General features: G+C 38.7%; 2 protein-coding genes across 2 annotated transcripts; both read left to right on the plus strand.

Moving 5' to 3' along the window:
• The first annotated feature begins 4,901 nt into the window (after nucleotides 1-4,901).
• On the plus strand, nucleotides 4,902-6,634 carry apoda.1 (apolipoprotein Da, duplicate 1). The gene is made up of 5 exons (XM_083907473.1): nucleotides 4,902-4,936; nucleotides 5,165-5,304; nucleotides 5,728-5,849; nucleotides 5,959-6,044; nucleotides 6,192-6,634. Exons 2-5 carry the CDS (start codon nucleotides 5,188-5,190, stop codon nucleotides 6,425-6,427), a joined length of 561 nt encoding a protein of 186 aa, XP_083763599.1. The 5' UTR covers nucleotides 4,902-4,936; nucleotides 5,165-5,187; the 3' UTR covers nucleotides 6,428-6,634.
• A 10,709-nt stretch (nucleotides 6,635-17,343) lies between these two features.
• Nucleotides 17,344-23,228, plus strand: samd7 (sterile alpha motif domain containing 7; the record flags this gene model as incomplete). Its single annotated transcript, XM_083907989.1, has 8 exons — nucleotides 17,344-17,446; nucleotides 17,675-17,798; nucleotides 19,097-19,221; nucleotides 19,324-19,405; nucleotides 20,153-20,823; nucleotides 20,930-21,045; nucleotides 21,134-21,244; nucleotides 22,992-23,228. 8 exons carry the CDS (start codon nucleotides 17,344-17,346, stop codon nucleotides 23,226-23,228), a joined length of 1,569 nt encoding a protein of 522 aa, XP_083764115.1.
• Nucleotides 23,229-25,585: the final 2,357 nt, after the last annotated feature.

The raw sequence follows: 25,585 nt of genomic DNA on the forward strand, positions 1-25,585 counted from the left end.
GGACACCAGCATGATTGACGGCTGGTATTGCCCAATTGATTCTGTGAACTTCCAGTTTTAGAAACACAACATAGTGCCGGTCAAATCATAATATCCTGAGGCTTCAGAATGGAAAAACGTGATTCTCATGTGCGACGTCGCTACAACTATTTTACAGGATGGTAAATAACTTGAACCTGTAAAGTCATCTTTTGTGGACCACATATCGACACTGTTTTCCACTTCACCTTCATTCCATTGAAGTTAAAGAACAACCAGCTTGACCACCTTTTACTGTTTACTGTCAATGTTGTCATAGTGATGAAGAAATACAGTTTGTCATGATTTGACCAGAATTGACCTCTGACCTTCCACTGTTAACCATTCTCAGGCATTTTTGACCAAAACCATGAAAGTAACGAGTAACCAAACGACTGCCTCAGTAACTGTTTCTGTTTCAACTACTGCACACATTCTTGTACATATTGTACCTGGTTTAAGTCAAAGTTGATTGAAAAATACACTGTTTAAATTACTGCCAAATGGAATTGTTCTCCATCAAATAAACACATTTTTATTAGGGCTGTCAAAAGATTAACATTTTTAATCAGATTAATCACAGGGTAGCTGTGGATTAATCACAATTAATTACCATTTGTAAATATGCCAGTTTACAAATATGCCAGTTCGGAGTCATTTTTTTCTGAGTTTATAGAGCATTTGAAATAATTAACAAATTCACTCCTTTATTGAGAGTTTGATTTATAACAACATGGACGGCTTGTTTAGTTTAATCAAGTTTTACTTTGATCTGGGTTTAAGACACTGGGAGATAGTTCTGTCTTTAAGTCAGATCGATGGTATCATCATTAGTTTGTCGACTTAACGCAGGCACCTGAGGACTTTGCGGTTGTTCAGAAGGAAAGCTCATTCAGATCTGCTAGACATAGCAATCTTTCTCCAGGATCAGTTGGACAGATATGGCATGCTCCATGGATACAAGATGATGCATTTGAAATGCATTCAGGCTAGCTACGTGGTGACTCAAGAGACGATCAGGAGACTGCTGAAAATATTGGATCCACACGGTGTGCAGCTGAGGAGCCGGAATCGCCTTCGGCGGCGTGTGTACCATAGCAAGAGTTCTGGATAATTCAGAAGAAAATTACTCTGAAAAACAGGGGAATAAAAATTTGCACGAAAAACAGAAGAAAAAAAAATAGACAGAAAAGAATGTATGCGTTAATTCCACAAATGAATCATCCTGCGTTAACGTGTTAATTTTGACAGCCCTAATGTTTATTGATTCCATACATGACCCTTTTTGTGTTCATGTTTTCCAGATGAATGCAATTAAAATTTGGTGTCACACCAAACATAACAACAACAACAACAACAACAACAAAACACACCCAAACAACTACATCTGTAAAAATATTTAGTTTGCCTCAGGTGAAAGGTCACAGATGATATGGATGGTACAAATGTTATCCCTCAGCAGCTGGAACTGTTTCACAGCACTTGAAGAACGTGCCATGTGTGTGTGTGTGTGTGTGTGTGTGTGTGTGTGTGTGTGCGTGCGTGCGTGCGTGCGTGCGTGCGTGTGTGTGTGTGTGTGTGTGTAGACCCAGCACAACCCCATGTGTAGTGGCATATGAGTTTTTGCTGTGGTGTAGGAAAGAATCATGTGTTTATAAAAAAAAAAGTAATACATTACAAATGTTGATGTGTTTAATTAATGGCTGCTAGTGTCATTGAAGGCTTTAATTACTTTATACTGCTTATCCTGGAAATGTGTGTGTTTCGTCAGAGGTGACAGGTGTGTTTCTGCTTCCCTAATGACTGAAGTGAATGGCTTTGTTTAAATACAATATATAGACTCATGGTTCTCAAAATGCAGTACATGTACCATCACTGATACTCAAGTTCCTCTGGTAGAATTTGGAGGAAAATCATTAATACTGTTCTATTGTTTGCTTGCTCTTGTTGAGCTGAGGAGTTTTGACCAGGGGTCCGTTTCACAAAGCAGGTTCAACAAACTCTGAGTCTAACCCTGACTCAGAGTTTCCCTCATTTCAGGGTTAACAGACTCAGAGTTTTCACTAAACCTGCTTTGTGAAACGGACCCCAGGTGAGTTCATATTCTCCACACAGGAAAAAGAAACAACACTTTTGAACCATGCAGGGTTTGATGTGTCTCCATGGCTGCAGCTAATAAGTCTTTCCTCTCTGAAGAGTATTAGCTGGAAATTGAACCTTCAGATCTTTTTCCTCTTTCATTTAACTTGTTTGTAGCCACAGGGCGTTGTCAGGAAGGAGTAGACAGAATTTAATAGTTTTAGCATTTCATTTCAAGTTTTGGTGTTAACAGTTTGCAGCAGGACATCCCTAAATATCAGGCCATAGATTCAGATTCAGATCATTTACTGTTTGTTTTATTGTCATGATATCTGTGAGCTGGGGAACGGCCTGATGTGAAATTAATGTTATGTTTGAATTTATTTGTTCTCTGTATGGTATCATAATACTTCCTCAGGGATTCTAAACATTTTGTCCACAAACCTGGAACTCATTTGTGTATTGTATCAAATGTATTTTTAAGTGTTAGTGTGTTTACTACTTGAGGTGAGCTTGCTGCCTACATAGCAACAACATAACTGACATATGGGGACACAAGAATCATGAGAGGCATTGAATTAGAAGTGTAATAAACATACAGAGACCAGTGGTTATCTCACTCATGAACGTGGACACACACACTAGACCTTGTCCTCTGTCATGGTCTGTCTGTGTCAAACGTGGAAATATGTGACGATGTGTTTTCCGATCATTTGCCGGTACTGTTCGAAGCTGCTGTCTCCTGTGCTACAGTTAAATCTGCCGCTCCTGCTCGCTGTCGTAGGATATTTAACTCTGTCACTGCCGGTCAGTTTTTCTGCTGCCTTTAACCAGCTCGGTGTCCCCTCTGAATTATTATCAAACACGGAGGTGCTCAGTTCTTGGTTTCACAGAGGAATCCCCTGAAATGTGCAATAGCTTCCTGCAGTTCTTCATTGATAAGGTTGCTACCACAAGGGCTCTCATCACCACACCTGCATCTGACCCCTCTGACAGTGTGCGTTGCTCAGCTGTGCTTGATTCATTTGAGCCTGTGTCTCTGATTGCGTTAGAAAAAGTGGTTGCCCAGATGAAGCCATCAGGCTCTCCCTGTGACACTGTCCCGCCTCACTTTTTCAAAGAGGTATTTCCTTGTATAGGGCAGTCAGTCCTGGCCATTATTAACAGCAGTCTGTCTTCTGGTGTTGTCCCCCAAAGTTTTAAACATGCTGTGGTACAACCCCTGCTTAAGAAACCTGGCCTTGATCGTGTTATGCTAGCCAATTATAGACCTATCTCCAAGCTGCCTTTTATTTCAAAGATCCTGGAAAAAGTTGTCCACGCTCAGTTACAGTCGTTCCTAGATGAGCATGATATCCTGGAGATTTTCCAGTCTGGTTTTAAAACAAGGCATAGTACAGTCAGCTTTAATAAGAGTGTTCAATGACATCCTCCTGACGGTTGATTCTGGAGACTCTGTGATCCTTGTCCTGCTGGACCTAACTGCAGCATTTGATACTGTGGACCACAATATTTTAGTGGCACGCTTGCAGCACCTAGTGGGCATTAGTGGTAGCGCCCTAAATTGGTTTAGATCGTATCTTGAGGAAAGATCTATGTGTGTACGCCTCGGTGGCTCTGAGTCCCAATTTGCTCCGCTATCATATGGGTGTTCCACAGGGCTCAATTTTAGGGCCCCTGCTCTTCTCCCTGTATCTGCTTCCCCTGGGTTCCATCCTAAGAAAACATGACATCTCATTTCATTTTTATGCAGACGACAGTCAGATTTATGTCCCACTGAGAAAGAAAAATGTCTTGTCTGCAGCCACTTCTATTATGTCTTGAAGACATCATAGCATGGATGTCACTGAACTTTTTAAAATTTAATGAAAAGAAGACGGAAGTGATAGTGTTTGGTCCAAGTGGCTCTAGTGAATATATATATATTTTAATTGTTTTATTGTTTTCATTTTGTCTCCTATGTTTTATGTGCCATGTTTTATTTATTGTACTGTGAAGCACTTTGTACCAGCCATAGCTGCCTAAAGCGCTCTATAAATAAAGTTGAGTTGAGTTGAGTTGAGTTATGAGACACCTAGAAAAATAAGTATTGCTAAAAACTAGGATATTTACTTTAGTATAATTTTACAGACATGGATATTCTGTATTCCTTGTCTTCCATGATCACACCCACATCCATTTTCATATCTGGAAGCTGCTCAATACAAACACAGTCTGACCCACTGGCCACTAATGACATTAAAAAGTCAGGAGATCACAAAAGACATCAAAAAATGTCTGCAGGACATATTTCACCCAGAAACACACGTCTTCTGTAGAGCTCTACTGCAAAATGTGACACAGCCGTTAAGTCACATGTGGCATTAAACTACAGGGATGACTGCAAACAGGATTTTAATTAGATAAAATATAATATTAATATAGAAGTCCCTGGTAAAACCACAACTAAGTCTAAGTTTAAAAAGCAATCTGGATCACTCAAGGTGGCTGATCTGCTCTAAATGATCACATTTGAGCTTGGCAGTAATTTATATTTATTTAATTAGCTTACAGGTATATTTGTCCTTCTATGAATAAACATTGACCCTACCAAAAATCCAACCCCGTCTGAGGTTGGAAAATCTGCTGTTTTATAACTGTCCTACTGCTGTATCCCCTGTGACTCCAATTTGCTAATAGTTTGCTTCATGTCCATAATAAGGCTGGATGCACACAAAGACGGCCATTGATGACACAGAGGCGAAGTGCTGCAAAACCTCGTGGAGAACACCGGTTTTAATTCAAACATCAGAATTTGTCAGAGAGAGTGAAGACGCATCTGAAGCACCAGGCCACGGGGGTAAGAAAAGAAAGTCTATCTATCTATCTATCTATCTATCTATCTATCTATCTATCTATCTATCTATCTATCTATCTATCTATCTATCTATCTATCTATCTATCTATCTATCTATCTATCTATCTATCTATCTATCTATCTATCTATCTATCTATCTATCTATCTATCTGTTGATTGAGATTTTGTTTTTATAGCTTTCAGTTTGTGTCCTATTTAAATCTTTTGCAGGTAACACCAAGGCCTTCCTCACAATGAAGATTTATTTTGCCCTGGCCTTTGCATTTGTTCTCCCTCTCATCAGGGCTCAGGTGCCCCACTGGGGACCATGTCCCGAACCAACTGTTCAGCCTGCATTCAACCTCAAACAGGTACAGAAAGAAAGTTAAGAGCATGTATTTCATCATTATGTTAACAAAAATGAATACAAAAAAAGTATAGAACTCCATTAAAAGTCATGCTCAGAGTTGTTTCCTCTGAAAGAATGCATAGTTTTATAAATATCACATTTTTTTTTCAAATATTAAAAGTGAACATTCAGCATAACTAGTTGAATCCACTGATGAAATAAACGTCAGCAAACTATTGTTTGTTCTGTTTTTAATTAATTATTGAACTTATTCTTATTCCATTCGTTTTCTTCTGGTCCTTCACAGTATTTAAATTCATGTATTATAATTTGCTTGGACACAATGACTTGTACGCTGAGTTCATTTCAGTATGTAGATTTATTCATAGTCTCTGTGCACAGTGTTGTGTAAATCATCTCTGAACTCTTTTGTTTCTGCTCTCAGTTTGTGGGCAGATGGTTTGAAATTGCCAGACTGCCGGCCCAGTTTGAGAAGGGCCACTGCATTGAAACCAATTTCTCTACGAGGGCAGACAGTTCCATTCGAGTGGTCAGCTCTGAAATACTGTGAGTGCATTATGCAATTGCTTTGAGAAAATTTAGCAATAGCAGCTAATATTTGTGTGTGTGTATGACTTTTATCCAATGTAAAATGTGAATGTCTGGGATACAACAGAAAGGGAGAGCTGAGGAAAATCGAAGGCACTGGAGTTGTTGAGGACATGAAGAATCCCGCCAAGCTGGGAATAAGTTTTTCATACGGTGAGCATGACTACATTTGCTGTTGTTTGGAGAATGAGTTAGTTTCTTAACATAAGGCCTGAGATGAGTTTCCTCAGATTACTCTCCACGTGTAAAGCAGTGATCTTCATTTGCTCATTCCTCATACTCATGCCTTCTTCACCACAGTGCTGCCCTATTCTCCTTACTGGATCCTGTCCACTGACTATGTCAACACGGCCCTGGTGTATTCCTGCACAGACATCTTGAGGCTCTTCCATGTCGACTTTGCCTGGATCCTCGCCCGAACTCGAACCGTACCAGAAGCCACTGTGGAGAAAGCCAGGGAGACCTTTGAAAACAATAACATTGATATGACCAGGATGATTGCCACCAAGCAGCAGGGATGTGACACATTTCTGTGAGCAGCAGTGGGAAATTAACATGATATGGCACTGTTGGTGACAAAGAAGGAGAAGATGAGCGTAGACTCAACTATGTTACTCAGTTTGTGTCGACAAAATCAATGTTTACAGCACAAAATGGCTGCAGACCTATTGCTATTCATAGTGAGGTTGCTGTTAGCATATTAGATATGTATTTGATGTTGGTTGTGCACAGGTTTACCAGCAACGCTGTTCATTTTGTTGAATGCAAAACATAAAGTAAATGGTTGCAGAATAAAATAAATTGAAGTAAATATTTTATCCCATATCAGCATACATACATACACACCCTGTGAGCTTTCTTGATTTCTGAGTGCAATCTCCATTTACCACTACTGCAAAACCGTGAGCAAGTTTCAATAATGTTTAATGTTGTTTTTTTAAATTAACATATAATACAATATTGTTTTAAATAATAATGATACTACTACTACTACTGTCTTCTAGAACTAGTTGTGTTAGAAGCCATTAAGAAGAAGACTAAAAAGTAAGAACTTATTTAGGTACAAATGAACAATTATTCCCCAAAAAACACAGTAGACTCCTCGTATAAAACAGAAAAGAGAAACAGAAAAATGAAATACTAAGTATCTATCGGACCCAGGTACATTTGTTCCGTATGTTTTTCGGGTACATTTGACAAAGGCAGAAACCGGAAACAGGTTGTTTTTTCATTTTTGGTCAAAAAACAAAAACGTAAATTCAGTTTGTTTTTTTCGTTATCGATATACCACCCAATATTTCCTTTACGTTGGTGGGTGGGCCTTCTGTGCCCACTTGCTTCTGATAGGCGGGGTCACACCCTGGACAGTTCACCAGTCCATCGCAGGGCTGGATGTGTGGTCATTAATACTAAATGGTTGATTGATTTTCAAATCATCTGTCATCTGGTGTGTGGTTAAAAAGTAAGGCAACAGAGTTTGATTATATATATATTTGCATTCTCATGTGTAGCTGTGTAATTATGAAAAACGACCAGCAGGTGTCGCCCCGTGAAAACCTCTTGATCTATAGGTTTGGTGAATCTCATTTTCTCCAACAGAAATGTGGCTATCCTGAGAGCTGGACAGAAAAAAGACATCTATAGATATAGACAGGTATCTATGCAGTGAATAAACTACAGTGAGCATCATCATATAAAGTGTCAACTATTCCACAGTAGATCTGTTTGCAACATCACATTCAGATAGTATATCAGAATTAAGCTCTGTAGTCTCCATCCGTTGTGATCATGTGGAGCCAAAACTCATGTCTGTCATTCTGCATAAGGTTAGAGATGAATTCTTCCTGATATGGTCTAATTAAAAAAATAAACAGTTTCTACAGTTGAGAATTTATTTCTTACAGAAAATCACAAAACAGAAAGAACACTGAGGCTAAGTTAAAATTGAACACAAACACATAACAGTTCTATAAACAGGACATGTCAACATAGTAATACAAATCAATTTTAGGGGAGGGACTTCAGAGATGCTAGTGCTGCAGACAGTCCAGCCTCCTCCGTGTAGAAATCCACTTGAATGTACAAGTGTCTTCTAACAATCTCTATTAGGTCCTTAATTCCTCTTTGGAAGCACCCTGGGTCATTATTGACCGCACTGTCAAAGAGTTCAGAAATGTCTGGATAGTGCTGTGCAAATTCTTCCTCAGCTGCTGCCTGGTGCGCCAATGTAGAAAATGGGTTTCTCCCAAACATTGACGCTCGTGTCAGAGACGACCCCACCTCAAGATCATAGCAGTCCGCAGAACTCTGCGGCCTCCGGCAAAAGATCTGCAGGCAGTTTCTTTGGGCATCCCCCCAGAGAAAGTTGATTTGGGATACCCTTGCCTAAAAAGAAGCACATCAAAAGAAATCAGGGGCCATGATTTGTGTAATGTTATGCATTTCAGTGCACCTCAAGCAACGTGTAATCTTGGGATGCTACTAAAAAGTTTAAATGTTCCATTAGTACACAGTGAATGCCTTCAGTTTATTTTTTTATGTACTGGTTATAAACAAATTACACTTTAGAGATTCAATAACCGTTATAATCTGAATTGCATGTGTTAAATATATGCTTAGACTTATTTAGCTTGTGTGAAACTATCCTGTTCTCTAATTGCACTCTTTCCTGTAACTAATTTAGAAGGGTAGAAAATGGGTGGTACACTGTTGCAGACAAAATAATATTTTCTCTTTGCTGCCCAGTTCATCACATCAAGGTCAGAACAGGTTGTTCATGGCAGGACTGGACATATTTGCATCTTTGACATGTTATACTACAGCATATATATTTTATATACCATCTTAATGTGTGTTAATGTTAAGATGGTGCCCTTAAAAGTGATCAGTAACATCTTGCAATCAATTCTAAAACGCACAGGGAGCCAGTGGAGTGAAGCCAAGATTGGAGTAATGTGATGCCGTCTATTAAAACCGGTGAGAAGCCTGGCTGCTGAGTTTTGAACCAGCTGGAGGCGGGAGAGGGATTTGTGGTTGATGCTGGCTAGAAGGGAATTGCAATAATCTAAACATATATATAATATGTGATATATGAGAATATGAGTGCATGGACAACTTGTTCTTGGTCGGGCTGTGATAGGATATTTTTTTATTTTTGCCATGGTTCCGATCTGGAGAAAGCAGGACTGAACAACTTTGTTGATGTGAGGGGTGAAGGTGAAGTCTGAGTCATAAATGATACTCTGATAATCTGTGTGTCGTCAGCATAGCAATGGAAAGAAACATTATGAGTGGGAGCATATAAATAGAAAATAAAATTGGACCTAAAATAGAACCCTGCAGTACACCATAGGCAATTTGGGTCGTAGAGTATGAGAAGTTGCCTATGGTGACCGCACAGGTTCTGTTAAAAAGGTAACAAAACCAACCAAGTGCTGTTTCCCTGATACCGACCCAGGATTAAAGACGGTTTATTAAAAAGTTGTGTTCTATGGTGTCAAAAGCGGCACTTAAGTCTAAAAGAATTCAAATGTGTTCTCTCCTCTGTCTGTAGTTAAAAGCAGGTTGTTGGTTACTATAAGATTAAAATTTCTCAACTAAATGATTTTGTGCCATAAAAGGTAAATGCAAACTACTTTTTCTAAAACTTTTGATTAAAAGGTAAGTTTAGAAATTGGTCTTAAATGATTAAAATCATTGGGGTCTAGGTTGGCTTTCTTTAAAAGAGGTTGGATCTTGGATATTTTTAAACACTGTTTAAAAAAACAATGTTTTGATAATGAGTAGCAGTGCATCCACCGTTCCAGAGGGGGGAGCTGTGCTTCTGAGAGTGGGTGTGCTGATTATGTCACTTCCGGGTATTGGCCAATCACAAGACATTAGGGAAGCCTCTACGCTGGCTGGCCAATCACAACACACTCTGTCTTCTGGGTGTGAGATTTCAGTCTGAAATATCGCGGCTGAGAAACAGCGTCAGAAAAGAGGATTTCTATGGGCTCGTTTACAGCAACTAGGAGGTTTTGGGCCATAAAAACAAGTTAATGTATGTAAGTAGACCTCCATAACTAACATTATGTGCAACACGACCACTCTATGTGAGCCTTTCCTGAAAGGGTTTAAAGGGTTCTTGGTAACACTAAGGGTTCCAGGTGGAACCTATATAAAAGTTTCTACCTGCAACCAAAAAGGGTTCTCCTATGAGGACAAGCTGAAGAACCTTAGTTCTACGTAGCACTTTTATTTCTAAGAATGTAGCAAAGCCATCAAGAGCAATGTGGATTTAAGTATCTTGCCGAAGGACACATTGGAAAGTCGAAAGACGACTCACTTCACTATTGCTCAATGCTCAAAAACTCCTTTTCAATACGTATACTTCAGTCAATGTCAATCAAAGCACTTTGTAAACAAATTTGTAGCTAGATTTCTATTTTATTTCATATGCAGCCAAATGCCATTTTAGGGGGCAGAATTATTCACTTGCCCAGATAATATACTTCATGAATTATTTGCTTTTCTGCAGACTGTAGAAAAAGATATAGAAGTGACACAGCAGCCACTCCTCTATTGGAGGGCTAATTACCTCCTAGCTGTCACCATGCATCAAAAAAGAGAAAAAAAAACAACATTTGTGCAAGAACTGCAAGCCGTGGTTGGCGAACACCAACTGTCAGATTAAGAGGTCTGACAGGATTATCCCACCGATATTTAGTCGGATTTCTAAGAAATTACCGCCAAGCATGTTTGGGTCAAACCAGTGACTCCCTGTGGAGCACAAAACTCCTGGCATGAAGGAAAAACAAAAACAAGACTTGGTTAACAAAGTCTTGGAGAAGCATGTAGCTTAGCTTCTCAGTGTGCGGCTGTAGAGCAGTTGAGGATGGGTTGGCCATTTTGCCACAGGAAAAGGGGAAGCTAAGCATTTAGGTGTCTTAACTGTGGCCTAAAGTGCTAACAAGGGATTAGTGAGGTAAACATTGAAAGAGGTTTATCACTTCATGCTTAGGACCAGTGCTGCTTCAGTAATTACACATCAGTTACAGGTTGCAGTGAGCAGTTGGATGGAGATCACAGTGATGTCAGGGCAGGGAGGGATTAAGGCAGGAGATAAGGCCAGCTAATAGAGATGAAATGAATCAGTATTTAAAAAGGTCTCTTTTAGTTAAGGCAGCTAGCTGGCAGAAGACGCAGGCCACACTGGCAGCTTAGTGGGAGGCTGTTCACTTGTAAGTGACAAAAGGAGAGTTGAGAGACAACTTCTGAAAGCTCTTCAAAGGCTGTTCACTTCATTTGCTGGCCTTGGTTTTTTTACCTAAATTGGGACAAAACATTTCAAAGAAGGTAAGTCAATTAAAGCTTTCACTTTTCCTGTTGTATTTTTCTTATCTTTTTAATTGGGACATATTTGGTTTGGTTGTTTTCTTGTAAGTAAAATGAAGTACCGTTGTAAATATCAGTTACTCTTTGGATCTTGTTGTAGTATAATTATAAGTATATAAGTATAATATTGATTTACATATTATAGATATATACAGTACATTACAGGAACAATGATGACATTCATGCACTTATCTTAAACATTTCTACAGCCCTTATTGCAAATGTTTTCAGATGATCATGCTGTTTACATTAATTAAATAGAGAAGTAATAGATAGAGTAGTAAGGAAAATAATTATGTTTTGTTGAAATACATGATGAATCAGACTAGTTCACTCACAACTGTTTGTGTTGGCATCTATATACATATATTTCTATTACAACAATTTAATCACTTTGAAACATGAGCTTGTGACACAAAAATGTACTGCTACTGTCTGTGTGTGTGTGTGTGTGTGTGTGTGTGTGTGTGTGTGTGTGTGTGTGTGTGTGTGTGTGTGTGTGTGTGTGTGTGTGTGTGTGTGTGTGTGTGTGTGTGTGTGTGTGTGTGTGTGTGTGTGTGTGTGTACGTGCGTTGAGGGATTAGGAAGGCCCAGACAATACTTCTGTCTTGTCTGATATGACCTCCTCAGGCCTCCATCTAAGTCGTCAGCAATTTTTCCCTTTAATTAATTCTTGTAATGAGATTAACCACGCAACAGCAAATCCAGGGAATCCAATCCCTGGATTTGGCAGCTGCAGTGTGGCCTCTGCTTGTTTGCAAAATATACAAGAGTTCATCCATGTCACCTTTGACAACAGTTTCACCACCAAAATGCTGAATGGTTGGGTAGTCAGACAAATATAGCTGATATAGCCAGAAAAGCACACTTCATGAAAAAAACAGGGAAAATTTCAACATACATGGACATCAAATTGTAAAAGTGTTCATCAAACTAAACGGGGACACCAGAGCAAGCCAAAGTTATGGTTATCAGGAACATCGAGGAAATGGACAAATATGGACTATAAGGTACGATGACACATACACACACCACCATGACGCAGTCTGAAAGAACTCATTCATTTACATCTGGAGACAATAGGGATATAACTCAAAGGATTGCTGATCACAAAAAATTGGAACTGAGAAAATGTCAATACACAGACCACAATTCACTAGACTTGGAGCATGATATAGATCCGGACAACAATTTCTTCTCCAACATCAACGACAATTGCTGCTATTACACAAATGAGCAAATTATCAATAATCCATTTCAAGAGCAGAAGTGTGTATGCAAACTTTGATAACATCAAGGAATATTTAAGTCAATTTAAGAAAACACTTTTAAAATAATTGCTATATCAGAAACATAGATCAATACAGACAAAGGAATGGATTTTGAACTGGATGAATATGAATATTTAACTGTGTAAACAGAAAGAACAAAAAAAAAACTTGAATTATAAAGTAGTATAAAATATGACAACTGTGATTGATAACTTATTGGAATGTATGACTATTGAAATATGTGAAGAAAAAAAACAAGAATGTATTAGTCAGCTGTATATACAGAGATCCAGGCTCTAATATAGAAGCATTCAAGGACTGGATGGGGATAATGTTTTCAAAGTCGAATCAAAAAGTTGTACTCATCTGTGGTGACTTAAATATTGATCTGCTCAATCCAAATAAGCACAAAATGACAGACAAATTTATCAATACAATGTACAGCATGAGTTTATATCCAAAAATCACCAGACCTAGAATCACATCTCATTGTGCTACCTTAATCGATAACATATTCACCAACAATATTGAAAATAATACAGTGAGCGGACTATTAATCAATGACATCAGTGACCACCTACCAGTATTTATAACTTATAACAACAACCACCAGAGAAATCAGCCAGAGGAAAAACTAAAATACAGTAAGGACAGAGGAAACTATGAATACATTAAAGAATGATTTACTGGCACAAAATTAGGAAAAAGGTATATAATGAAAGTGATATTGATAGAGCATATGAAACTTTTTAAAGAATATTCATGTCATTATATGATTAAAAAAAAATTGTCCAATAAAACAATACTACAGAAAATCGACCATGGTTCACAAAGGGATTACAAAATGCCTGTAAAAGAAAAATACACTATAAAGAGAATTCATAAAGCAAAGGACTAAAGAGGCAGAAAATAAATATAAGAATAAGTTAACCAATATTATAAGGGTATGTAGGAAGGAATAGTGTATATAGTAAAATACTATATAATAACAAAAACAATATTAAAGGAATATAGGACATATTACATAGTATCATTAAAAATGGTGCCAAACAACAGCCATCCTAAATATTTCATTGATGACAATATTAAAAAGGAAAATATTGATGATGTGGTCAACAGTTTTAATATGTCAATTGTAAATGTTGGACCAAACCTGGCAGGAAAAATTCCTGATCCATTGTTATCTGAGGATTGGAATGATAACTTTATAGTGAGAAATCCCAGTTCAATTTTCCTCACAGCAGTGGAAGAAAAGGAAATAATAGATATTGAAAATAAATGTAAACACAAAACATCTACTGATTCAAATGAAATTGATATGAAAGTTGTATTCCTTTAATGCTACTCAGCAATTGCAATAAAATACAAAATACACAAGTACAGATACAAGTAGGTGGTGTGGATGTTGAAAGAGTATATGAAAATAAGTTTCTTGGGGTAAGAATTGATTATTAAATAAACTGGAAGTCTCATAAAATATGTACAAAGCAAACTGTCAAGAAACATTTCAGTTCTACACAAACCAAAACACATTCTCTACTGTTCACTCATTTTACCATATGTACATTATTGTGCAATACAATCCCTATGCATACTGCAGAAAAGAGCCATAAGAATAATCCATAATACTGGTTATAGAGATCACAGTGATTCACTATTCTTAAAATCAAAAACCTTCAAATTCACTGACCTGGTTCATTTCCACAGCGCAAATGTACAAAACAATAAACTATTTACTTCCTGGAAATATTCAAAAAAATGTTCTTTAACAGAGATGGGGGGGTTAAAATCTGAAGGGAGAATTTAACTTAAAACATCAGCATACGTACAACATTAAAAAGTGTTTGCGGAGTGAGTTGTGGAACAGATTGGATGTGGAGCTCAAGCAAATGCACAAGCATGACCCAGTTTAAAAAGCAGGACAAACACATGGTACAGGGAGGGAGAAGGGCTTTAACAATTGGGTGTTTTCATTAGTGATTTATGTAGATATTTATTTATTTTCTATTTTGTAAATATGTATTATGTAAATATGTAAATTTGGGTTTGATGGTAATTGAGTGTGGAGAAGAGGTAGGTTTAAATAAACTTATGCTTCGTCCTACTCCTTTTCGGACATGTTGGGTTCATATTATTATTGTTTTGACTATAATTATCCTTTGACTAATCCCATTGGTTTGTTTTAAGTTTACTTTAAGAAAGCATTCATTCATTCATTCAAATACATTTGAACAGTAAATCAGGTTTTAACGCAGGTGTGAACAGCAGTTTATGCTTAACACAATTTCACCTAAGAGACTTACAGCAAAAACCGATAAAAGTGTTAGCTGTCATCACCAATGTCGTCAAAAGGATTCTGCTAAATGGTTCAAAGTTCACTCAAGCTTAGCTTCAGGTTGTGGCTCGTGCGTGTGCCAATCTATATTTGTGACATATTGAAGAGATTTACAGATTTACTTGTTTAACCATTTAAAAGAAAATAAAGTGCTTTATTAAAAATAAGGATTTTTATACTCACTTGTTGTCCTACCATGACCAAAGAGCACCAATTTCATCTCAATTTTAAATGTGAACCACAAATAAAAATGTTTAGGTCAATTATTTCCAATTGAACACTATTTATTTTATGGTGCATCTTACAAACGTTACCCCTACTGTATCTTTTGCAATGTGTCAACAATAACGTGGTGAATGGATTGGATACAAACATCAGTACATTTATATACATAATACTTAATAAATAGCATATACCGTATGATGAACACTTGCATACTTTGCAGACTTGTTTGGCTGCGAATACATATGTACCAACGTTTATTTGTAGTACTTTTATTTGTAATTGAGAATTTTATACTTATTGTTACTTTTGCCAAAGGAAAAATACTTAATACATCTTCCGCAACAAGATCCCACCGACATACGTCATCCTCAGTCTCCCGGATACAAAATAAAGACTTAACTCGAGAAACTGTTATGGAATATTTGTTACTTCCTATTTTTGAAATCAGAAGGTAAGACGAATCTTTCAGATATAGTATACACTCTCTGAAGTGCTTATTTATTGGTGTATTATTGGGAACTGTGAAACACATTTGAAATTTGTGAAAATGTACTGGATGTGATGTACGGGAGGGTCAGGGGTCAAATTTATATTTGCTATTTGTTAGGTTTGTGATTGTTTTACATAATTTAATCATTAAGACTCATTCAAACACACTGACCTTTGGACAAATCACATTAGTAATGTGTGCAGTTGTGTATAGTTTCTTAAATATAAAAAAAAATGTAAATCATTAATTCCCACTTGAGAGTGTGTAATTACCGGAGGCTCAGAGCTTAGAGCCCACTCAGGAATTACAGACACATCAGTGATGAAATACTAAGTATTTCTCCTGGTTTGCTGATGCTAGCTGTTGTGACATTGGCAGAGAGAAGGAGGTAGAGGCAGGGTGCATGTGTTCGCACCACATAGCACCACATAAACCGATTGTGTCCCCAGATTTATCCCCAAGGTGTTTTTAGGACATCCTGGAAGCTAATGGAGACTAATAGGCTTAGCACTTCGGTGTATTGTCCGGCATGCTTACAGGCAAGGTTTGCTGAGGGTAAAACTCTAAACGTGCGGATTACCTCCAACACATCCCTTTAAAGTGCTGTATAGCCAGGATTTAGCTAATAGGATCGTGGGGGGAGCAGGGGCCTGGGAAGGTGGGGATGGGGGGGTCGGACAGTCCTACGAGGCCGGGGCTGGTCATCAGCAGATGTAGCCAGCAGACTGTTGCAGGACTAACAAGGGGATTATAGCCTTCAGATTAGATGGACTTCAGAGGGAACTTGAGGGACTGCGGATAATACAACGAGGCCTCGGGGCAAATCTTCTGGCAGCATTTGTCTGGGGGAGGGGAAAGCAGAAATTAACCGCATCAAGTGTGTTTGTTCAGTTTATACATGTGCCATACACAGGTGGATATTTTAGTATAATACCGTTTTAGTCATTATAGCTTGACATCAACAGTTCTGTGTAATTTCTATTAATTTTGGTTTATTCAGACGTTCCTATACATATTGCACACTGGCCTTGGATTAGAAGACCTGGATTAAGGCGCTGTCATTTACAGTATCATATTTGGTAATGGGATTTCTGCAGTGTCGAAGGCTAATTGTAGGTGTCTAAGTCGATTTGGCTTGTGTACACAAGATGCTGGCTCAGCTTAGAATAATGTGGCAGTTTGGTGTGTGTGTGTGTGTGTGTGTTCATGTGTGTGCATGTGAGCTCTATCCTTACGAGGACCAAATGTTCTCCTAAGGATGCAAAGTCAGGGATATTTTCAGGATCAATTAAGAAATTAGTATGTATTAGTAAGTATTTATGCTGGTGTGCACATGTTTAAAGGTTACATTTAAGACTCAAAGGTTAGATTTAAATGTGGGATTAGATATACATGATGGGGAGAGGTTAAGGCTGGTTAAAGCTATGGTGATTAGGATAGAGGTGAGAGTAGTGTTCAAAGGTTAAGGAAATTAACTGAGCCAGAGTATGTGTGCGTGCGTGCGAGTCATTCTTAATAATGGCTGATAAAGATGAACAGTTATTTTAAATGAATTGCTGACCTCTAGTGGCAGTGACAGGAAACACCAAAGGAATATACAGCATGTCTTTGCATCTCACCAAAAGTGCAACAGGCAGCAAGTGCAAAAAAAAAAGTAGATATACTATGTGACTGTTTTGTTTCAAAGGTATAGAGAATTGATCAATGTTATTTTCTGTACTTGAACTTCAGGATCAGTCAAAGCTTGTGTGCGCCATGACCCCACGGGAACAGCTGAGGAAGATGACGGCGCTGGGAGAGCAGGGAGCTTTAGATGAGAAACACTGGTACCGTCTGGTAAACGGCATGTCAGCTGGAGGTGAGAGGGAAACACAGAGAAGACAAACACAGCTATTAGAAAATAAATAACTAAAATGTTTCAATACGTCGTTTCAACTTACACTATTTCCTGAAATATGAATGAACATGAAATATCTGAGTTCTTACATTTTAGTCCTGAATTGTCCATGTTTGACAGACAGAGCAGGTCTGTGGTTTAACTTGCCGTGACGGTGACCTGTGGTGTGTTTTTTTTCTCCTCCTGCAGAGCTCAGACAGAGGCAGGAGTTAATAATGAGGAACCAGATGGCCATGGCTCCACAGATTCTTGCCCAGGGGCAGCAGAGGTTACAAGGAGTCCCAGCTCAGTACGAACCTCACTTCATGGAGAGGTTTGCCCCTCTTAAATCTTACAGACAGAAGTGCCCTTGAGAGGTGTCAATTAATTACAGATGAATGAGGGGAAAAGACATGGCTGGATTAAATGGATTAATAGGCAGCCGATGACCCTGGGTCCCTGGTTCACTCTCTTATCAGGTGCCATTTGTAATAGTTTGAAAATATGAATCTATGTTTGGTTCCCCTGAACCATCCTGTAGCTTTGGTCTTTTATCAGAAATTGGCTGTAACCCCTAATTAATTCATTCATTCATTCATTCATTAGAGGCAATTTTAGTTTATAGTGAGTTCTGCATTAAATGAAAACTCTTATTTGTTTTCACTACTGACTGTTCAGCCCATAATCCATAATATCTATGAAAATGCTGAATAGGGTTAATCTTTTTTCACATTTAAAGCGGACCTAGACCGGAAGTTCCAATTAACGCTGTTTTTTAGTGTGTATCTGCGTCATAACCTTGTTTATGAAGTCCTGAAGGTTCTAAACAAACAGTTCAGCCACTGCTGAGAACGCTGTGTTTTATTGTAATCTCGGGCTCAGCAAGATCTTTGAAAAAACCCAGTCCGGTTACGTAAACAGCGGTTCTCCTGAACAGCAGATCGTCCTGCTCCGGGCACTAGTCCGGGCACTTCCGGTTGCGTACATTGAACCGCAGAAGAAGAATAACGTCCGTTGTGGAGGTGTTTCACGAGCGACAGTGTCTTCTGACTCTGGGTCTGACTCCGGGTCAAAGTCATAAAAGGGACTGCGGCGGGGAGTCGTGAAGAAGCTATTTTTAAACATTGTTCAAACAATGTTTTGATAAAGAGTAGCAGTGCATCCACCGTTCCAGAGGGGGGAGCTGCGCTTCTGAGAGCTGGTGTGGTGATTATGTCACTTCCAGTTATTGGCCAATCACAAGAACGTTGGGAAGGCTCTACGCTGGCTGGCCAATCACAACACACTCTGTCTTCTGGGTGTGAGATTTCAGTCTGAAATATCACGGCTGGGGAACATCGTCAGAAAAGACAGTTTCTATCGGCTCGTTTACAGCAACCAGGAGGTTTTTGACCATAAAAACAAGTTAATGTATGCAAGTAGACCTCCATAACTAATGTATGGTCTATGTATTATTTATTTATTAATGCTATATTTATATATTGTGCTAGCTGGTTTAGGTAGAATAAAATACTTAAAATAATGTCACTTCAATGTGGCGGAGTCCACCAACAACACATAACAGTACGTATTAAAGATACTAGCAGCCTATTGCCATGTTGACCGATTTCATACATGTTTTTGTCCAATCAGAGAGTTGGTTCCCCCCACTGAAATGGTACCTGCTGAGGCCAGACAGATCCACATGGGGCCTCACCTGGGTCCACCTCTGCCCCCACATGCCAATGTCATGCCTGGGAGAGGCTTTCCTGGAGCAGGTGAGCATGGATGAGCCATTACACATGCATGCCACTCTCTTCGTGTATTAGATGATTTGATTGAGCCTGAAGAGCCTTGTCTCTCTGTCTTTCTTTGTTCAGCCGGTTATGGCTTCTTGCCCTCAGAGCCGATGGAATCAGTCGCCCGTCGACAGGAACTCATTCATAAGCAAAATATTGCCAGGTAGAGTCTGCAGAGAACACATCACAAAAATAGTCCACCTACACACAATAGTCTGCTTTCTCAGTCTTAAATCAGGTCCTTATGCTTTTACTAGGGCTATGGATCACATTTCTATTTTTTATGATCTCAACTGAACTTCCTCTGTATTACATTATATAAAAAAATTGTTTTCATTCAATATCAAATTTTGGTATCTAATGAGTTAATCTAATCACTGTCAGTGAGCCAGCAAGCCTGCAGTATACTGTTTGACTGAAATCACATAGTTCTCAAGAATGGCTGTCTCGAGGCCTGCAGGAAGTGTGTGCGTTACGGATGCTTGTATTTGCTACAAAAGGTTATTTTCTTATTTCTTATAGCTTTTCTGGCATAAATGCCCCTCCTCAGGACCAGGAGTCATCATGGAGACGAAAACCTGGTGCTAATGAGCCAGAATCTCATTTTTGAGTTTATGGTTAAGATTTGAATTGTGGTTAGCTTAAGGTTAGGATTAGGCATTAACTGGGCTGCCCGTGAATGGAAGTTCGCAGGCATTGATACCTGCCCATAACACTTAATGGTGCAGAAATCTGCTCTGTGTTTTACTGTGAGGACAACCTGGCTAACGACATGTAAAAAAAAGTATCAAAGTCCAGACATTGATACCAGATCAAAAGGTTTTAATCAATACCCAGCCCAAGCTTTGATAATGTCCATCATTAGTGTTGCACAAATACATCTAACATATTTGTATATGGTCTGATTTAGAATGGAGATGAATGCCATCCTGCATCAGAAGGAGCTGGAAAACGCCCACCAGAAAGGACTGATGGGAATTGATAATCCCATGTCCTTCCCCACCAACCCCATGGCCTTTAGAGGTCGTCAGCGCATGCCAGACGGCCATGATGTCTTCGTGCACCGCCCCTCTCTGGACGAACTTCACTCCAACAGCATACTCATGTCAGCCAGCCCGTACCCACCAATGAGCTCGCTGCACAGAGAGCGGGGACGGAGAGCTGGCAGGAGACCGACCGTTCACAAGAGTGCAGAAAGCCATTTGGCCAACCTGAAGGGCCAAACTGAAGATAAAAGTGTAGAGCAGAGTCCAGGAGCCACATCAGGAGAGGAGAAAGAGATGGAGCCAAAGGGGGACATGGGAGAGGAGTGTGTCACCAGTCAAACACATCATCAAGCAAAAATAGACCCCAAAATTGCTACAGAAAGCAGGAAGAACTACAAGGAAGGGGACGTAGCCCTACGTAAAGCCTGTGTGAACAATCAAGATGGTTGCTCTGATGTTGCCAACAGCGGCTCCAATGACAAAGACATATCCACTTCATCTTTCCAGGAGAAATTCATGTTTCCCTCTGCAGGTGGCGCTCTCCCTGGGATGCCTTACATGTTTCCAACCCCTGGAAATGGTTTCCTCCTACCCAGTGAGTTCTGCAAATCAATAAAAAGCTTCAATGCTGTTCCTCCAATTATTTAAAAAAAAAGAGATTCTTTAAAAAAAATAATAATAATAATTTGTGGTATTTCCAGCTCCACGGAATCTCTTTCTCAATGGCGATGAGGTTTCTGAAGACATAAGGAAGTGGACAGTGAATGATGTTTACAACTTTGTCAACAGTATACCCACATGTTCAGAATATGCTCAGGTTTGTGCTTTTCTTCAAATCGACGTGATTATATTGTTTTACCTGTTGTGTCTTTGTTGTGCTAAGATGAGGTGTTTGAACTCTGCAGACGTTCAAGGACCACATGATTGATGGGGAGACACTACCCCTTCTCTCAGAGGAACATCTACTCGACACACTGGGCCTGAAGCTGGGGCCGGCTCTAAAGATCCGCTCACAGGTGAAGACACAATGTGTGATTTAAGTTTATAAAGTAGAGGGCTCTTGGTTGTTAACAAATATTGCGGATGTGCGCGCATCGCGGTTGCAGAAGCGTTTAAGTAGCAGTGTTGTCGTGAAGTTAGCCGGCTCTCATGTACCAATTCAGACAGCAAAAAAATAAGGAGATGTTTTCCTCGTACTACGCTACGCTAGCTTGTCGCCTAGTGATGAAGCAAGTTATGCTTAGAAATTCACCTTGGTGAATGTGATACAGCTTGATGACAGATATGCTTTAGGCGCTGGTGAGTGGATTAATGACGAGACGAAGTGGCCCGATATCCACTCGTACCTGATCAACACTCCGAGTCTTTATTCCAAGGAGAACTTAAAATCCTACACGACTCTGGATGCTTACGAAAGCGAACTGTTGCAGTATTAGCAACACGACTTGTCCACATTTTTATCGGCTGCTTCCTACAGCTCACTAAACTACCCTGGGAAGGGCGACCAGAACAATTACGGCGGACAACGTGAGTGTCTTTAAGAGGTTTTATTCTACACACAACTTAATAGGTTGTAAACTGACAAAGCATACAGCTTCTGATGATCAGTCACAGATGTTGTGGACATTTCTCTGCTGCTGGTGAAGAATGAAATAGAGAACTTCTGCCCGCCAACAAGGTTTTATTTTCGTTGCAAGGAAAAGGTCAATCTTCACAGGAGTCATCCTTGCTGGAGAAAGATCTAGAGCAAAGTGAACCCTCCACATTTTATGCCTGAGCAGCTCCCCCTTCTCATTCCTCCAATAGACAAAAACTCTACCTTCAGGCGGTTCTTTCACACCTCTTTGTCTACTGTAGGTACCGGGGAGCTCCCTGCTGTTGCTGCAGAAAGGTGTAGGCTAGACACAATACACAATATACAATACACTATACACAAAGGACCTGGTATTCTGTACTGGGCAGGTTTCGGGTGATGGACAGTTCTAGCTCTGAGCCAGAGAAATTGTATTTACCATTACACAGATGAAAAACAGGAAACTATAAATGCTCCATACCTGCTGGAAAGTTCTACACAACTAGCAAAACAACCGGAGAACATTAGCTTCTAAGCTACGGTAGTTTGACCTAAACCTGAGCCAAAAATTAACGTAACGTTAACTGATATAGAGTGAGCATATTTATCATTTGCACAATATCGCTTTCTGCAACCGACATGCACATTAGAGTAGAGACATGGCAGAGTAGTGGCTAGCACTGTTGCATTCTGCATTCTCAAAAAAATGCAATCAGAAATCTTAAAAGCATCTTTTGGTACCTATCTGGGGTGTCAAACTCAAATGACCTGGGGGCCAATGAGTGTCTAGTCTGATCAAAAGGGGGCCAGTCTATAGAGATAAAACATTGTGAGGAAAAACTGTTCAGTAGAGGGTGGACAATAATGAGCTTAAAACTATAACACAATATTCCACCATGATATTGCAAGTAAGATATTCAAAGTAAATGTTTTGTTATGAAATGACGTATAATTCTTTATGAAAACATATATACAGTATGAAGTAAACCAAATCTGTAAATAAATCAGAATATGTATATATACAGTACATATATAATTATATTCATTATATATACATAATGTCAAATTATGATACATTTAAATTATTAATAAAAAAAAATAGATTAGATAAGATTAATTTTATTTAATTAACACTTGAAATCTTCTTCATCTGCAGTGTATAACCCATAACTGTCTTGTTTCACTCTCAGGTGTCCAAGCGCATGGGCAGCATGTTTTACATGATGAACCTGCCGTTGGCCGCTGCCACCCTGCACACCACTCCCGAGAAGCCCGGGGACCGTTCCCCAGAAATCGGCTCCCCTGTTAACTGCAACAGTGAGGAGATGATTACAAGTCCGAGAGACCGTGAAGTCCTCAAATCCACAGAGCAACTTCAGGAGACAGAGAACAATTCTCCTCCATCTGCCAGCAGTGAGACAGTCTGAGCAACACTGATATGAGCGTAGACAAGCCCAGTCCACACCTGCACCATCTGATGGACTTTCTGTTTACATTACTGGATCACAGATGTTTTTTTTTATTATTATTATTATTTGCTACCTGAGCTTTTGATGCACAGCTCCATACTTGGCACTGGTGTCTGCTATTTACATTTTACATCTTTCATTACATATTTCTGAAAACAACAGCGGAGTGGAGTGGAGTGGGATGGATTCTGAGTTATGAGATGCCAAGAAGGTTCTATATAATTTTTTCTTTTGTTATTTTGTAAAATTACATGCCTTAGTTTCTAAACTTTCTGATTGTAGCTTCAAACTCAGGTGCTCATTATCATTTCTTCAGTAGACCAACACAGAGAAATCATACAGGAACGGTTTTATTATGAAAGACTTTTTGATTTGAATATTTGATACATTTTGTGCTTGGTGAGTTGTGAATAAAGTGTTTTTTCTATGATTTTGCAGTGCTATCTTTTTAACAAGGCCATGTCAGATCCTGACATCCTTGGAAATTCAAGTAGACTTCCATTTCAATCAAACTCTCTCACACATAGTAGTACACTCGCATACACTGCATATCATTGTCTCATACATTCACTATCATGTTGTTGCATCCATAATAGCGTGAAAGAGAGTATGATTACGGTTAAAAACGGTCGCAGACTAAATAGTACTTAGTTCAGTAGTGTATGAATCTTGGACTACTTATGGAAAAAAGGCTTTTTATTCCATGTTAAAGTTGGGTGAAATCGACCTAATCTTGTCCTCTGTAAAGGATTTTGAAAGAGGATTACTCAAAAAGTACACAGTAAAGATATTATTCATGTAGATAGTCTAGGAGGTACTTAATTCAGTCGTGTATGAATCTTGGACTACTTATGGAAAATAAGCATTTTATTCCATGTTAAATTTGGGCAAATCGACTTAATCTTGTCCTGTGTTAGGGATTTTGAAAGAGCATTACTCAAAAAGTACTAGAAAAAAAAACGTGCGGCTGATTTGACCAGATAAACGCGAACCACGGCTGGCTTGACCGCAGTGCTTGATTGTTCTACTTCGATGGATACTGTAATACTTTTAAATGTTTGTTGTGAATGTACAAAATAATAAAAAATATGTATGTGTGACAGTATGTATAAGAGTATGAAAAAATAAAAGTGAGCATTAATTAAATACAAAAGTATTACAGTATCCATGGAAGTAGAACAATCAAGTAGTAAAGCAAAGTTAATGCATGAAGACTCTATACCGCTGCCTAGAGGTCCAATGGTGGAACTCCTGGTGGGGTGAAATGGTTTCTGCAAAGATGGGGCTGGACTGTAGAGTAATGGAGCTCAGGTGAGCCCGAACTTTGTCTTAGTCATCAAAAGTATGATTCCTATACTCGCAAGACTGTATCATTGTCCTACACAAAACAAACGTGAAAATCAAAAAAGGAATAACTACTTGTAATGATTTTAACCCAGTGAGAGAATTTTGAAATTGCTTTTAAAGGACTGCAAAAGACAAGTATTTATAATTTGATGTCACTACTAGAATTCTTAATACTACATAGAACAAGTTGTACATCAGAAGGGGTGTGGGTCACACTACAGGGTCATGTACTATCACCCTGAAGTGAAATTATTCTTTGATAACAGGGCGTTTCCTTTTAAATTGAATCTAAAATCATATGTAATTTGTGTCATATTTGATGGGCTTTTATTCTGAAACTATACATCAAAATATCTTGATACTTACTGGGTCACACTACGGGATCATATACTATCACCCTGAAGTGGAATTAGTCTGTGATAGCTGGGAGTTTCCTTTTAAATTTAATCCAAAATCATAATTAATTTGTGTCATATTTTGACACTTTGACAGGCTTTTATTCTGAAACTATGAATCAGAACGTCTTTAAACTTAATAGGTCACACTACCAGGTCATGTTCTATAACTCTGAAGTGGAATAATTGTTTGATAACAGGGCGTATTCAAATAAAAGAGCTTACAATTGTCAATTATATGAGCTTATTTATTATAATATAAACATCTCGTTAAATATAAATATGTAAATAACAAAATATTAGTTTATTACAAATATCCAGCTAGTTTAAGTGTCAGTCATTATGTGACATCAAACATCACTTACCCTTGTGACTTGAAAGGGCCCCAAATCTCCACCCCTCAATTTAATATATAATTTATATCAATGATAACATCCCATTGTTATTGAGTTTTTTTTTTTAAGAATTTATTTATTTTTATAATTAAATTGTCCCCCCTTTTTCAACCTGTAATCGGTTACTCTCGCGATACTACAGACTCTCGCTCACGTCGGAGAAGCAGAGTTAGAGGAA

Source organism: Microchirus variegatus, assembly GCF_963457635.1.
Source record: "Microchirus variegatus genome assembly, chromosome: 21".
Classification (NCBI taxonomy): Eukaryota; Metazoa; Chordata; class Actinopteri; order Pleuronectiformes; family Soleidae; genus Microchirus; species Microchirus variegatus.